The following is a 17,203-nucleotide window of genomic DNA, read 5'->3' on the forward strand; positions in this document are numbered from 1 at the left end:
TCAATCTACTGAGCCACACCAGCCAGGGCAGATTCCTCCTTTTTAATGGGAGGAATATTAAGGTCACTTTGTAAAAAGAGCATGTGTGTTGAGAGAGATTTCTGTGGATATTTCTGAGAGATATCCTTGCTCCTGGTTGTCTATCTTGTTCTTTGTTGCAGGGGCAGAGCTGCAGGCCAGGGAAAACAGCCCAAGGGCCCTGTATTGGGAAAGAGCTTTTCTTGGAAAAAAAAAAAAAAGCATGTAAATACCACATAACTCTATGGTTGTTTCGCCTGTTTCAATTGCAGCATAAAGCAGCATCCTATTCTCTGAAGCACTCTTAAGGGAGCAAACTCTGTTAACTGCTTTCCACTAAACAACAGGTTGCAGTATAATTTTAGAATTATCTTGCCTTTTCATAAAATTATTTTTTTGGCATTTATTCTACTCATGAATACATGAAACAAAGACTTGGGGTGAGGAGGAAAAAGACATTTTCTGACATCAAAATATCTCTGTGGTGTTAAAATGATGCAGCTGAAATAAGGTATTCTTTCACTTAAGATGGCACTTCTTTGGGTGAATTAAGCTGGAGGAGATCCAGAAAAGGACTCTTGAAAAAAAAATACATGGATCATCCTGAAGTCCACCGTGAGAGAATAGCATGCCCTTTCAGGCTGCCACGTGAACCCTGGCCTCTTGACTTAGCTCCACCCCTGCCCTTTCATTCCCAGCAAATGACCTGTCTGCCTGGACTTTGGTCATTTAATGCTGGCACCCCATCCATGTACACTCCAGTTTCCCACCCCTCACCTTGTCTCTACATTCCTCACTGTCACCGCCTACCCAGGACCTGACCTCTTGCTTTGATTCCTCTTTATTGCTGGTTCCTCAGCTCTGATAGTTGACACTGGGTGTCTTGTCCAGGACCATGCCAATCCACTGCAGAGTCTCGACCTTAAGTTTGGCCTTAGCTCCTGGCTATTCCAGGCACCTGTCGGTCAATTGCAGGGTCACTGCTTCCGTAGACTCATTCTGTCTTCTGTCTCCTGAGTCTTCCTACTGCATGTAGAAGGTGAGAATGTCCAATGCGACCATCTGAATGTCTTTCTTCTCTTCCTCAGAATGTTTCTGCATCATTTCATGACCCTTTTTCCTTAGGTCTTAATTTTAAAGGAGGGCTGTTCTATTACAATCTCTGTTAATGGATGGAAGAGCTGCCACCAGCCTGGGTCTTTGGACGATTACTTGAGGGGAGTCCCATCCTGGGCTGTTATGTGAGAAACACTCCTCTGTATTATTTAAGACACTAAAAAATTGTTGTTTCTGCAGCTGACCTACTCTATCTAATACAAGGAGCAAACTAAAGGTAAGCTAAGTGTGGTTTTCGGAAGTCAAGAAGAGGTGAAGACATGGACAATTGTTGATAGGAGTTAAATATAATTCATTTTTTCAGGTGAACTGGCCTATGCCTGGATCTGTCTAATGATAATTATTCCCACTAAAATCCCCAACTTCTACTCTAGACACTACCAACATTCTCAATTTTAATTTCCAGGAAACTCAAAGCGTATGTGATGGATATACCAGAAGAAAGAGAAGGTAAATAAGTCATCTCATAAATCATGAGAACAGACTGAATACTTCAACTTAACTCCAAATATACTTCTTCAGTGTTTACTCTTTACAAGGTAGTGTCAGGGCTATAGGGAACACAAAAATTAACATGACTCATAGGAGCTTGTCATCAGCTCCGGATGGTGTGGCTCAGTTGGTTGAACACTGTCCTGCAAACCGAAAGGTTGCTGGTTTGATTCTTGGTCAGGGCACATGCCTGGGTCGTGGGCCAGGTCCCCAGTTGGGGGGCATATGAGAGGCAACAAATCGATGTTTTTCTCTCAGATTGATGTTTCTCTCCCTCTCTTTCTCCCTCATTTCCCCCTCCCTAAAAGTAAATAAAATCTTAAAAAAAAAAATGTTCACAGGCCCGTTCAACTGTTACAGAAATAACTATGATACAGGGAAAGTATAGTGCATACCATTGGAAAGGTATAAACCAAGGGGCTTGGGGATGCAGGGCAATCATTTCTGATTGCAGGCATATCAGGAGATTGTATGGAAAAGCTGTATCTGCACTGAATCAAAGGTCATTCCAAGTAGAGGGAATTGGAAGAGCAAAAGCTCAGGGACAGGAAGCCCTGGGTGTTTTTACGTGAATTTTCTAGTGTACCTAGAGCTGCTGGAGCCACAGTGGGTAGCACAGGGCAATATAACACCAGGGTCGGTCCTCCAGTGCACATGAGTCCTTCCCACAGGTAGGAGAAAGAGGAGACATGGAGGAAGCCCATGTTACCTCCACTTCGGGGGAGGGGGGGGCTTTAGGAGCAGAGGTTGTTGTAATGGGGGCCCTAGACCAGAGGCAGCAGAGATGAAACATAGGCTCACTGCTTTTGGATTTTTTAGGCTGGAGAGAATGAGGGCACAGGATCCTTCCTGGAGAGAAGGAATGGGACTACAAAGGGCAGAATGGGACCAGAAGCAAAGAAGAGGTGTAGTGCGCAGGACTTTAAAAAGACTTTTGCTTTCCTGATAAAAATGTGCAGACATTTCTTGTACTAGCCTTTTGCTTCTTCTTCTTGCTAAGACATCTGGAGCTGAAGCAACTGTTTTGCAACTACAAGGGAAAAACCAAGAGAACTGTAGAGATGTCTGCCCTGCGATGGTTGAGCCTCTCAACAAATATCACCAACCTTTTGGTCTGTGAAAGAAAAATGTATGCTTATCCCATGGTTAATCTAATTTGTTATTACTTGCTAAGATGTTCCTAGCTCTAAGTGTACAACCCACTGACTTTAGGATTCTGGGGTTAGAGAGAGGAAGCCTCAGCTGCCGTCCTTGCTTGATCATGTCAGCTTGCAGAGAGAAGAGATTCAAAACAACAATACTACCTTCTTATAAAGGTGGTACCACTGGTTGGATATTTACTTACGCCTTTTTCTAGAGACCTGAGCATGAAAGACAGGGTCCAAGGTGACAAAGCTCGACAGTGGTTAAAGCCAATGGCTGTAGCAGGAGCAAATCAATATACAATTATCTAAGGCTACTGAGAAGCCAGAGGCATTGATCAATGGCATTCAGGAGAATGGAATGAGGGTTAGTCTTGCTATTAAATGACAAAAAGCACAGGGTACAAAGCTGATCCATTAACTAAAAGTTTTGTAACCACTACCCAAATCATATAGTTGTACAAATAAATCCTTTACATGGACTTTCTATATAGATAGGGAAAATTGGGAAGAGCACATTATTTTTCTTAGGTTGATATGAATTTTGTTCTGCTGTGAAGTTTGAGAAATAATGTCTAAGTCATAGGCTAAGGCTAAATTGTTTTCTTTTCTTTCTTTAAAATAGTATTTGGGTCCAACTTTTAACATTATATATTTTTTGTTGTTTCTTAAGATTTTTTAAAAAATGATGCCTTATGTTATCATGCATTTTAATCAAGTTTGGACTAAATGAGGCATATAGAAATAACTTAATTTAAAAATCTATATAAAAGATTATGGTATCAGATATGATAGCAAGATTCAAGTTTAATCACCTAGACCAGAACCATGCTATACTTTAGTCACTAGCCTCTTGTGGTTATTTAAACTTAATTCATCTCTTTTTCTTTTTTGTTTTTTTCCTTGTTTTAAAATTTAGTTTAAGTTAATTAAAATTTAACTATTGAAAATTCAGCTCCTCAGTTGCTCTAGACACAATTCAAGTACTTCTTAGTCACATGTGACTGGTGGCTACAGTGTTAGAGCTTATATAGAACATTTTCATCACTGTAGAAAGTTCTTTTGGATGGGGCTGATCTAGATAACTTGGATTTGTGAGACTTTTCTTTTATAAACATACAGTGAAACTCTGTATAAGTCAGCTCGGACCGCCATAACAAGATACCACAGACTGGGTGGTCTAAAATACAGAAATTATTCAGGCTAGAAATCCAAGACCAAGGTGCCAAGGTTGGTTTTTAGAGAGGCCTCTCTTTCTGGCTTGCAGACACCACCTTTTTGCTGTCTCCTCACATGGCCTTTTCTCTGTACACCTGCAAAGGTGGGGAAGAAGTGAATTGCAGAGAGGTAGACAGGTACATAAATATCTGGTCCCTCTTCCTCTCCTTATAAGAACACCAACCCTACCCTGTCTGGTGTGCTTCAGGTCGTCAGCGTGTCATTCCATACACCAAAAGTTTGGGGGTTCAATTCCCGGTCAGGACACATATAGAGATTACAGGTTCAGACGCTAGTCGAGGCACAGATGGGAGCAACACATTGATGTTTTTCTCTGTCTCTCTAAAATCAATAAATATTTTTAAATTTTTTTAAAAAACAGCAATTTTATCAGATTATGGCCCCACATTTATGACCTCATTTATGACCACATTTAACCTTAATTACCTCCATAACGTCCCTGTTTCCAAATATTGGGCTGTGGGCTTCATCACAGGAATTTTGGGGACTACAATTTAGTTCATAACACACTTTAAAATGGGGGAGGAGGACAAAAGGAGGAGAGGGAAAAATACATCAAAACCAAATGGATTGGGTCTCACGTTCTATGCTAAGGGATTGAACATTTATCTTAAAGCAGAAGAGGAACCACTGCTGTATTAAGGAGGGAGTCTATATGACTGACATTTACATCTTAGAAGGAACACCAGGTTAACAGAATGGAGGGTGGTTAAAGTCTGAAGTCGGAGGTAGGCTGGTGAGAATGAAGACAGGGAGTCAGTCAACTCTAGTGTTAAGTTTCTCCTGTTTCCCCAAAGGAAACTTACTGCAGAATTGAAAATTTTTGCTTGCCAAGCCTCTGGATTCTATTGTACTTGTGCAGGTCTAGGATGAGGGGGACCCTTGTCAAAGAGCTAAGAGCATACTACGGTCAGAAAGTTCTGGGTTCAAACAAATCTTGACTCCATTCCTTACTAGCTATTGACCCAGAGTTGATTGCTTGCCTTTTCTTAGCAGTAATATCCTCCTTAGAAGAAAGAGATTGGTTATATCTGCTATGAGGATCATAGGCTCTTTCCTTCCTGTAAAGTATTGTTCTAAGGGTAAGTATCTAGTGCAGGTAAACGCATTTAGTTCAAAGTCTGTCTGTCTGTTTGTTTATTAAACAATATTTACAATTTATTTCTTTGTTAAGGTAACACCATTTCCCAAGGAAATGGTACAATCTTTCTTGGATGTTATTTCACATCCAAAGGAGGTGTATCTGACTTTGCTTGTGCTTTGGGTTCATTTTGCAGTAGATGAAGCACTGCCCATGCCTCTTCACCTGGTATCAGTTCTGGTAATGCTTTTCCTTCTTTTTTAAATTTTATTTATTGATTTGAAAGAGGAAGAGCGAGAGAGAGGAAGAGAGAAAAACATTGCTTTGTTCTTCCACTTATTTAGGCATCCACTGGTTGTTTTTAATATTTGCCCTGACAGGGGATTGAACCCACAACCTTGGTGTTTGGGGACAACATTCTAACTAACTGAGCTAGCCAGCCAGGGCTTAAAGTCTGTGTAGTATATATGTTTTGTGCTCAATATACTTTGACCATTATTACTGCCAGGAATAAATTTCCTAAATTTAATCTGAAAGGAGTACAGGAAATAGGGTGATTGTTTAAATGAATCTTGCCCATGTCTCAAGTGTGTGTGTGTGTGTGTGTGTGTGTGTGTGTTCATGTCCTCCATCACACAGAAGGAATCAATCACCTTTAAGAATTTTAAAGTCTCTCTCTCTCAAAGAGCTCCATTTATTTGTAAAAAGCTTGTAAATAAATCATTGGTAAACATTACAAAATTAAATGCATTTTTAAAAGCTTGTCAGTATACATAAAACTGATCAACATAGTTCCTTTAAAAAAAAAGTATGCTCATCCTACCCTTGATATAAAATGCCTGACACCGTCCTCTGACAGGGCCACCTAGAGACGCTCCCATTATGTGGGGTTTCCATGGAGAGGAGCTAGAAATGCAATCTGCACCATGCTTCTAAATTAGCAGATATTCATGTATCAACTTTCTTGAGAGAAGGCGAGCCTCTTTCACCTCTATATCTGCTCAACACTCAGTTCGTCCCATTTGGTCTGATGCTGACTAGGCACAGTGGTGACCAGAATTTAATTCTAAGGATGAGCATAGTCTCTTTCCTCCTGTAAAGGCATAGTGATCATGAATTTTAGAGTCACTTGAACTCGCGTCAAATCCCTGCTCTACCTCTTACTAGCCACGTGACCTTCAACAAACATTCTACATGCGTCTCTAGTTCCTTGTAGCTAAAATGAATGTGCTAATACTTTTCTCTCATGCGTGTATTTACTTACGGAGCAGCAGCAGCTATCTGTGCCAGGCATGGTGCTGGGAGTGCTACTGCCAATAAGTCAGACAGTCTGATAACACTTTAGTGGGCAAGGAGACAATTAAATTACAGTCTAATAAGTGCCCTGATAGCCCCAGAATAGGAAGAAAGATAACTTATCTTGTCCTAAGGGAAGGCAATCTTCTCAATGCCTTCCGGGGGAGGCATTTTGATTTCTCAGTGAGGAGTTGAAGGATGAGGAGGTAGTAGTCAGGTGAAGTGAGTAGGAATGGAGAGGCAGCAAAAGTTATATTCAAAGACTGATTTTTGTTTTTCCAGCAATTTATTTAGCCATATTCATTGTGGGAATTATAATAATTTTATAAGCTAATAGCATATATAAGATAATATCTTTCAATAAGCCAAGTAATGAAATAACCTACTCCAAACAAATGACAGATTAATCATGCTATTTTTCCAGGCAAGGGGAAGTGAAGGAATAAAGTCCAAATTTTAACAGAGGTGTACTTTTTTATACAAGGACAGAGATCATCCAACTTAGAGCTGATTTCTAGTTGCCAGAGCAAAAGTAAAAGTCTCCTGTTGCTAAAGGACATTGCTAGGGAACAAAGACACCAGTGTTGGCTTTTGTTCTTTTGATCTTTTTCAAGGGGGCTCTGAGTGGTTTGTCACCAATGTCATTACTGACATCCAGGCATAACTTACTTCATTCTTACATCAAAACAACTTTACTTCTAGCCATGGCTGGTGTGGCCCAGTGGATTGAGCCCCGGCCTGCAGACCAAAACATAGCTGGTTCAATTCCCAGTCAGGGCAAATGCCTGGGTTGTGGGCCAGGTCCCCAGTTGGGGGCATGTGTAAAAGACAACCAACCGATGTTTCTCTCACATATCGATGTTTCTCTCACATAGCGATGTTTCTCTCCCTCCTTTCCTCTCTCTGTAAAAATAAAAAAAAATTTATTAAAACAACTTTTTTTGGTCTTTGTTATGGTCATAAACAACTTCACTTAAGTCACAAACAAGTGGATTTTAAAGTATACTAAACCAATACACATGACCTTGAAAGAACGTGTTCATGTGGCTTGTGCATATTGTGTGAGGTAGATCTGTGAGAAAAGAGCTGGTGTTGAGAAATCACAGGAGGAATTTGGGAAGTAGAGAGGCCTGATCAGATCTGCATTTTAGAATTATCACTTTGGCTGCAGTATGAAGGATTGTTGAGGTATAGCAAGGGAGGACTCTGCCAGGGAGCTCTATTATAAGCCTAGCGCAATAATCTAGGTGAAAATATGCCAGGTTAAAGCAACAGGAGGTATTAGATAATCATAACAAATTTATCACATAGATCCAGGCAGTGTTCTGTGTTTCACATATACTGTTTCATTTAATCCTAAATACCAGAACGATCCTTGGAAGTAGGTCCTGTTATTATCTTCATTTTACAGATGAGAAATGCATCGAACAGAAATACTACATAACCTGCTTAACGTTATACAGGGTTGGGATGTGAACCCAGGCAGTCTGGTTCCAGAACCTGTGTACTTGACTGCCCTGCTGTAGACCTAACAGATTTCAGAGATTTACTAAGAATACAGGAATGAAGAGGAAGAGGGGGCAGTTGCAGATGATCTCCAGATTTCTGGCTCACAACTGAGTAGCTCTGGGTGTCATTGTCTGGGCTGAGATGCATACTAGGGAAGGGCAGTTTGGGGAGGAAAGATAAGTTCCTTGTGAGACATGTTGAACTTGAATTACAAGGTGACAGCCACAGGCAGATATCGAGAGTATCATTGGATATATATGTCTAGAATCTAAGAGAGAGATTTTAAACAGTCTCTATATATTTGGGAATCATTAGCATGCAGCCACGCTAATGAATCAGATACTGTGAAAGAATGTTTCAAATTAGAAAAGAAGATAATTTCAGAAGAGTCCAGAGGAACATCAATATTAAGTGGCAGGCAAAAGAAGAGTCATTCACAATGGAATGCAGAGTGACTAGAGAGATGAGAGGAATACAAGGCATTTTGGAAGGAATAAGACTCCTCAAAGAGCAAATAGTGTTAAATGCTGTGGAGGGTTCAGCAAAGTGGAGTGTGGAAGTGTCTATTGAATGCAGTCACAAGATTGTTATTAGTGACCTTGGAGAGAACAGTTTCAGTAGAATGTTAAGAACAATAGTTAGAGTGTAGTGGGCTGAGAATTGAATGCAAGGTTAAGGATGTGGAGGCAACAACAAAGAATTTCACCAAGAGGGCTTGTTTGTGAAGGGAGGAAAGCTATCTGAAAGGAAATGCAGAGTAAAGGAAAGATTTTTTAAAATTTATTTTTACTGTGCAAGAAATTTGATGTTTAAATGCTAATGAGAAGAATCCAGAAAAAACTGAGAGGTGCTAAAAACAGGAGTGGGGATTATGTCTTAAGAGAGTCCTTGAGAAGGTGGAGGGGTGGATCCTGAAAGGGAGAGTTTTGTTTAGGCAGTAGGAGGGAGTTTTTTTCTTTGTAACAAAGGAGAAGAGAGGAGTGAGAAGGAAGATGTTTTTAAATTTGGTGGTGGGAAATGGGAAGAGTTCTTGATGGCTTTTATTATCTCTCTGAGGTGGAAGGCCTTATCACTGTTTGAGAGTGTGGGAGCCATTGGAGTTGAAATTAAGAGGAAAACAGGTTTTAAACAGAACCAGTGATTTTTAGGGTAGTGAAAACACTGTATGATACCGTAACGATGTATACATGTCTTTATACAGTTGTACAAACCCAGAGAATGTACACCAACAAGGGAAGTCCTTAATGTAAACTATGGACTTTAGGTGATTATGTGTCAAAGTAATGTCATCAACTGTAAAAAATGTACTACTCTGGTGGGAGATGTTGATAATGTGAAAGGCTACGCATGTGCATGGGCAGGGAGGATATGTGGAGGGTCTGTACCTTCCCCTCAATATTGCTATGAACCTAAAATTGCTCTTTAAAAAAAAGGATTCATTAACAAACATACAACCCAGACCAAATGGAGTTGGAGATCAAAGTGACTGAGTAAACAGAAGAAATTTCCAGTAGAAGGGAGCAGATAAAAAGAGGATAGAGAAGTTCATGGACTTTGAATTCTACTTAAAGTTACGGTGTGTGACAGGCAATCTTTAAGGTGATCACTAATGATCCTGCTTCCTATTATTCTTTCTCTTGCATAGTAATTCCTACTTCCTTGAGTGTGGGCAGGACCTAGTGACTCTTCTAATGAAGAGAATATAGCAAAGTGATGAGATGTTACTTCTGAGATTAGGCTATAAATGCCTCTGTCTTGTCTCCTCTTGCTCTCGCTTGCTCTGATGGAAACCAGCTACCATATTGTGAGCTGTGCTCTGACCCCAAAACGACCATGGGATATGAGAAATGTGGGAGAATTAGCAAACAACCTCTTAAAAGAACTACAGGATAAATGGCGTTTTCGGAGCAGAGCTAGGTTTTAAAGATTAAGATTAAATACCGTAATTCGTAAAGTCCTTGGCTTCACATAGTGGGCACTCGAACAATATTAGTTGTTTCTAAACATTCACTTAAATATTTGTATACCATAGTTCCCCGCCCGCCCCCGCAATCTTTTCATCCAAAAGAGAGAAGGGCTAGGTGAGGGGATGGGAATGGGTGGTTGGTTGAAGGCTTGTGGGGTTCAACACACTCTATCACGGCACTGTCTCCTCCCGGCTCAGGGAGATCATACAGCGAAGCTTTTCCTGACTTCTATTCTTTCCAGCAACAAACAGTACTCGCAGCGCCTTACAAGCGCTTGACACCAGCGAGACACAAACGAGCGAGATACACTCCGGACTTCAGGAAAGTGCAGTCCCATTTCGTGCCAAGGCCTAGGTAGAAGGTTTCACGTTGCTCAGACTTTTCCAAGTTCTTCCCAGACTTTTAGCTAAGGTAAAATATCTCAAGTCAGTGTGCAGCCGGTTCTGAGCCCTCCAATGCTTGGCCTCTCACTCCTCGTTCCTGGTAAGCATACCGCAATCCAAATGCGCCCTCCCAGTACGCCGGCATTCACGTGAGCTCCCCTGTGGCCGGCGGGGCGGGGCGCAATGGGCGGGGCCAGGCCGGTAGGCGAGGCAGGCCTTACCCTTGGGGCTCCCAGGGCCCACCGCGCCCCGCGGCCAGATGCTGACGTGTCCTTTCCTTCTCACTACACCTCCCGACACTACCTACTAGGCTGCCCCGGAAGTCCCGCCCCACACTTTATCCGTCACTGCAAATCAGCTCTTTCAGCGCTTCCTGGAGTTCGCCACCCGTTTTGGAACCAGGAGGCGGGGCTTCGCGAGCAGGGTGTCTATTGGCTTGAGGTCTGGCCGGCTCTGGGTGCTAATTGGCCGGAGGGCGGGGACGCTCTGGCACGCTTGCGCGGCGAATAGAACGTGTGGCGGCGGCCGAGATCGCGTCTCCTTTTTCGATCCTAGTCCCGCTGCTGCTTCTGTGAGCACCCGGCGCGTCCGTCCGGTCTGTCGTCCGCAGCTCGTCGCCCGCCCGCTCCTTGCCGCGGCGGCCCCTCACCAACACCGACACCCACATTGACACCTCCAAGCCGGCCCTCCGCCTTACTCGCTGTCTTTCCATCTCCACACATGGCCTCCTCCGCGCAGAGCGGCGGCTCCTCCGGGGGACCCGCGGTCCCCACCGTGCAGCGGGGCATTGTCAAGATGGTGAGAACGGGGCCCCAGATACCTACCCCACCGCCTGTCTCCAGGCGGGAGTCTGGCAGTGGCTCCTCTTCCCCTCCCGCCAGACTGCAAAGTGTCCCAGGTCCCCTTTTCTATGTCCCCTTCTTCACTTTACACCATTCTCAGAATGCCCTCTCTTGAAAGAACCCGTCACGGACTCCGCTTCGTATATTGCCTCCCGAACTCCCTGGCATCAGGGGTCACAGTGATTTCCGTGGTCGCGGCACTCTGATCTGGCTGTTCACCAGGACAGACCGAACAGTGATTGATTAACGGAGATAATTGGTTGATATATGCCTTCCCAGCCCCCCCGTCCTTCTGTCCATTTTGACATTTGCTGAGCAGTTTGTAGTTTTTCTAGGTCCTGATACCCGCTCTTCTCTGGAACTCTAGGAGTACTTGGCCATCTTGAAGCTCTTCTGTTTCCACCGACACTGTTAGTTACTTCAAGTTTCCTTACTCTCTGGCCCTCATTTCGCTTCATTTCTTCCCCACCTCTTGTGTCAAGTGTGTAGTCCTGGGATATTTGTGCTCTCCCCTCCTTTTGACTCTTAATCTGTTAGGCCGGTAGGAATCTTAGCGATTATTATTGTTCTCCCACCCCTTAACAGTGACTTGCCTAAAGTCACATGGTGGTTTGGTTTGGAGCCAGGCCCAGAGCCCAAGTGTTCTGATTCCCAGGCTGTGACTCTTAACACTGTAAATTCTGCCTGCTTTTTTTCTCCCCTTACTTACGTTCTTGAATTTGGAATTCAAAACGCTGTAAAGTTCATTTAAAAAAAATTTATCCCTCGTTCCATGATAATTTTGTATGCATTCCCGTTAAGGCTTGTCCCCTCTGTTGTCCTTCCCCCAACCCTCCCAAATCCTGGAACCTGACATTTCTTGGTTGTTACCAGATTTTCTGGTTGTGATGACTGTGAACTTCCGTATTTTTGTTTCAGATTAAGTTCTGACTTTTCCATTTGGAACAGCAAATATCCTTCATGACACTTTCTCCCAAAGTGCCACAGTTTTTGCTGTTGTAGAAAGTTTAAAAAACATTCTATTTTCTTAGCCCATGGTCTTTCACAGGATTGAAACATTCTTCAGCTTATGTCTGTGTAAATTAGATTTCAAGGATTTCTTTTTTTCCCCAATTTTCATGTATTCACTTGGTAGGTAATATTTTGCCACCAGTTGAGATCCTTAGGGTTTTCAGTATTGCTTTCCCGCTTTTATTTTTACATAAGTGGAGAGTCAGAATTTATCAGAAACTGAATGAGAAGGGACTTTCCAAGATCCACATATTTTTCCCTTGTTGAGATACTGACCTGACCCACGAAAGGATTATGCTCAAGGGGCTCCTCTTTCATTGACCTTTTCATTTGCACTGATCTTGCCCTTTACCGAAGAAGCAAAGCATGGATTGGTGGTCCGATGGTGGGATTGGCAGCACTGAGCGGATCTCTCTTGAGTTTTTCCATTTGATAAGGCCCCTCTCTTTTGTGGGGTGGGAGTGGAATGAGGCCAGACACATTTTTACTTCTGCCAGTGCTGGAGGCTTCCGGTCCGTCTGGATTCTCTGAGGTGCCCATGCCTGCCCAAAGAATACCCCCATGGGTACTGAATATCAATAATCACTTGTTTATTAAGGGTCATGTCTTATGCCGAATATTGTATAAACATATCTCATTTATAATACCTAACAAGTAGATACAGTTATTTGCTACATTTTCCAGATGGGTAATCTGAGGTTTAGAGAAGATAAATAGTATACCCAAGGGCAGGCATTTTTTATTATTACTAAAAAGCAGAGCTGGGATTTGAACTGAGGCCTGACTGCTAAAGCACATGCTTTTCAGCATGGGCTCTGATACCTCTAACTCCAGGGCATGAATTTATAAGGGTGGGGCCAGTGATGCCTGGCCGCAAAATTGCAGGACAGTGAAGCTGACTGTAATTGAGCTGGGGAAAGATTAGATGTTACTCCTTGTCTTTTCCGGGAGCTGCCCTTGTGGTGAGTGACTTCATTTGGTGCTTGTGGTTGTTGCGTGCAGAGGATTGTGGTGTGGAAGACACATTTGCGTTTGAGAGGAGGCTTTTAAAATGCAGTAATTGAGTAGTCTGTATTGCCGTTTTTCTGTGACCAAACTGCTTGGGGTGGGTGGGTGAGTTCCAGGCAGAAATTAGGGGAAGAAAGCCCAGTGAATTGCAGAGCGCCAGGCAGTTTGTGCCAAGCTTAAAAGTCTTGTCTGGAATAAAAAATCGACCACTGGCAAATTGCTCTGTGTGAAGCTCTTTTGCTAAGCAAAGTTGTATTTTCCTGGAGAGTAATCGTTTCCATCGGTACTAGGAACTGCGTTGTAAGAACTCTCCAAAGGAAGACAGGAAAGTGAGAAGGAAGTAATTTGATGAATAGGAAAACAGTAATCACAGCTTTTCAGCCTTTTGGGAGGGACAGAAACTGGAACACTAACCATAGGCATGTATTTCAGAGTGAGTCCTCTGGATTTATCTGTACTTAGGCAGAGCTGAAGGTCCGAACAGATCTAGGCTTGAGGTTTGCTGCAGTGAAGAGGAATAATCCTTTTTTGTCAAAAGAATGGGCTATCGGACCGGGGAAAGTGCTAGTTTTTCTGGTCTCTGCCTTGCATTCCTAGTAAGTCCTGGTGATTTTTTTAAGGTTAAAGAAGAAAGAATTTGAGAATCAAGTTGTAAAAAATTTTTACATTTGACCAGTTTTTTTAAATGATGGTGATGGCTAGATGCTGTGCTTTGCTATTTGAATGGAAGAAAGGGACAGAGTTGGTTCTGGAATGTGTTTAAGGAGGAAGTGGGCAGGCAGTAAGTTCACACAAGCATTTTGGAGATGTTCTGTTCCTGAAAAGGCAAGGATAACGGAAGACTGAAGGTGGATTTAAATATTTTCTGAGTTGGAATAGACTGGCAAGTGTGTGGGCAGACAAAATATAACCTGGAAAAGTAAATATTTCTGTCAATCTGATACTACTTTCTCAAAATCCTAAAGGATTCTAACTTTGGGTTTTGTTGAATAGTTTGCTAGACAGTATTTAGCTGCAACAGAATATCGTCAGTGCATGCTAAATAGATGAGGTTTGGAGAAATTTTGGGGTACTTTTGTCTAAAATTCACTCACCCCGTTTAGTAGCTACATAAAGTTGGCTATTTTCTCTGGTTTTACTGACCTGAGTTGCTTTCTCATCTGGGTTGCTTTTCTGTTTTTGTTCCGTTATAGAAGCCCTTTCTGTATCTTTTTACTCTTTCCCATCTAATTTGGTATGTTTGCATGTTTTTTCAATCTAGAGCCCATAGGCTGCTTTTACAACAGCAGGATATATTGTCCACAGTTCTTGAATCTCCTGTGCTTATCAGGAGCAACCGTGGGAGCAGCATATCTTATCTTGCTTGTGGTGTGGAAGGCCAAAGCGAGCTCAGTGCCAAATCCCAGTTCCCATTTTACCCCACTCTTTCTAATTGCCTCCAAAAGGGGCAAAAGAAATCCCTCGGCAAGACTTTGGTTTTATGCTAAGAACCATGATTCTCACTAGGTGGCTGTGGCAGAGGGTCACCTAAAGGAGGAAGGAGATGGCCCATATTTTCTCCTTCGACAGGAATTGTGCTATCAGGTTGTGGTAAAGTGGGACGTCGACTTCCTGGTGAACAGCTTAGTGGAAATTTCTCCAGCAGGAAATTTCCTCCAGCCTGTGGGAAATGGTACCTATAATTTAGACATTTTAGCTAAGTGTTTCTTAGGTTTCTGAACTAAGAAGTATGTGTCTTTCCATGGTGTAGTATGGACAGAGTGTAGTAGTGTGTTGACTTGCTTCTTCATATGTGCACTTACCTCATGCAGGCTGTGAAGGGAAAAAAACTGCAAACCTTGCCCAAGCTATTGAAACTACCCTTATTCTACTCAATGGGACAAGATGGCTGAATAACGATACTTTATAGAACCACTTGCAAAGAGGTAGGGAGAATAGGACGGAAGACTTTTCCCTGTAGTCTTAAAATTGTCTACTTCACAGCAGGTAAACAAGGTAACTTTCAGTCAAGATTGTATGTAAAGGAACACTTAAGTTTTTACTACATCTTAAAGGCTTTCTTTCATTTCTGGTGAAAAGGAAGCATCTGTCCGGCTCTAATTATGCCAACAGTGGCTCCTACCATGTACTAATGATATAGATTGATGAGCAATCATATTTCCTTTCTTTCTTAAACACATACTTTTTGATCACCTGCTGTGATGAGCTCCCTCTGGGTATTGGAGAAACAGTGGTAAAAACGTAGATCAGAATCCTTCCCTTACGATTCATGGGGAAGACAGTCAGTGCACAAGTAAATACTAAATAAGCATGGTAACATAAGTAGTGATTTCAGGTAGGGGAATGTGGCATAGTGGCTGGGGATAGGGAAGGGGTAGCTTATTGTGGTAGGGTGTTTAGCAAGGGCTTTTCTCAGCATTTGCTCTGAGATCTGATGGACAGCAAAGAACGAACCAGAGAGGAAGTGTGTTCTCGGCAGACTGAACAGCAAGTCCAAAGGCCCTAGGGTCACCACTGATGATTATCTTCAGTGTTCCCATAGTAATTCTTAAATTTCTCCCAAGTTCAGTGCTCCACATAATTGGTATCCATTCAGTCTGTTATTAATGTGTGTGTTTGAGGGTGATAAAAGGCAGAAAGGCAGCAGAGGTGGTCATTGTTCTGGTGCCCTGGTGAGATTAGTAGCTGACATTAAGCCCACTGAATAAATGTAACCAATGGCAGACTGGTAAAAACATACCTGCTCTTGTTCATATTCATGTTTCTTCTAGGGCCAAGACTAAGGTTTTTTTGGACTTCCTGTCAGCCAGACCTATGTATTCCCAAAGTCACTACAGGTATCCTGTGCTTTTCAGAAGTTCATATTATGCCCCTTAGCTTTTATGAAAGACCTACATTTGTTTATTTTCATTAACTGAAAACAATTGAAAAAGAATTTTCACTTTTATAGGAAAAGGAGAAAAGTAAGAATAACATTCAGCATTTGTTGACCCTTATAGAGGCAACGTGCACCCTGAGCAGCACGTGCGGTTGTGCCAGGCTCCTTCCCCAGGAACCACGCTCACCGTCAAGCTTCCACAGCTTTGAATTGTGTCTGAGCATCTGTAATTCATCTTAATTTATTTTGTGCATTCCTTAGCAGGATATGTCTTACAAGTATCAGAAAAGGCTAAGACAGCTCTTAATGGTGTTATGCATAGTGTAAAACGATGTAATTAAGCATTTCGATTGTGGTGAACGAAATACAGATATTGTATGTGTTGAATTTTGGGTCTGGGAATGCTCACAATTTTTTCCATATAAATTAATGGTATTTGCATCTTCACTTTACCCCATTTTGGTTCACAAAATGTTTCACAGGGCTACTCTGCTTTCAGATAGCAGGGGAAACCTGTACGTGTCTTCCAGTGGAGGGGACCTGGATAAGAAGATGAATGCCAAGAGCAAGCTCAGTGAGAGTTAAATAGCATCTAAAACTTGTCAGTAGTCATACTTCTGTTAGCATTTTATTGCTGCATGTAATTTACTTTGGCCGCTGGCAACCCGTAACCGAGCAAGCTTTGGCCAGGCTTTCACTAGTGGTGGTGAAAAACCAAGTGGCTGCTTCAGAGGTCACACTAATGGTCAGGAAGGAACTAGCTCACACACAGCATGACTCTTCATTAATATGAATGGGGACTCCTGAGGCTGGGTAGTGATCAGTCCCTGGTTATAAGTGAGCACAGGACGTGATGAGCCTTTGCCTCAGTTTGCTTGGAGAGTGGAATTTGGGAAATAAGTGAAAATTTTAATTTCCATTTGTGGTTTTAAAAGAGAAAATTGGCCAGGAAAGTTGTGCAGTCACTTCTCAGGATGGGCTGGCTGTTCACCTCACAGGTATGGTTCTAGCAGACCTTTGGGGACTGGTCGTGATTTTATTTTATGTCTCCAAGGAAGAGCATAGCTAAAAACTGTAGGAAATTCTTCGCCTTATCAAGGACAAGGAATGAAGTAAAGGGATTCACCTCATACTGGGCTTGTGTAGCTTTTTCTCTTATTTCTTGTTGGGAAATGGCTACATACCCAGGTTCTGTTGCTGCTCCTTCTCTTGGGAGACTGA

General features: G+C 42.4%; 1 protein-coding gene across 1 annotated transcript in view; it reads left to right on the forward strand.

Annotated features, from left to right (window-relative positions):
- Nucleotides 1-10,723: 10,723 nt before the first annotated feature.
- The window catches only part of SND1 (staphylococcal nuclease and tudor domain containing 1), a 412,206-nt gene continuing 405,726 nt past the window's right edge, over nt 10,724-17,203 (forward strand). The window contains exon 1 of the mRNA XM_054564546.1: nt 10,724-11,041. Within this exon, the coding sequence (XP_054420521.1) occupies nt 10,964-11,041 (78 nt within the window). The 5' untranslated portion in view covers nt 10,724-10,963. The remainder of the gene's footprint in view (nt 11,042-17,203) is intronic.

Source organism: Pteronotus mesoamericanus, unplaced genomic scaffold, assembly GCF_021234165.1.
Source record: "Pteronotus mesoamericanus isolate MK-2021 breed Mesoamerican mustached bat unplaced genomic scaffold, CSHL_Meso_final scaffold_85, whole genome shotgun sequence".
NCBI lineage: Eukaryota > Metazoa > Chordata > Mammalia > Chiroptera > Mormoopidae > Pteronotus > Pteronotus mesoamericanus.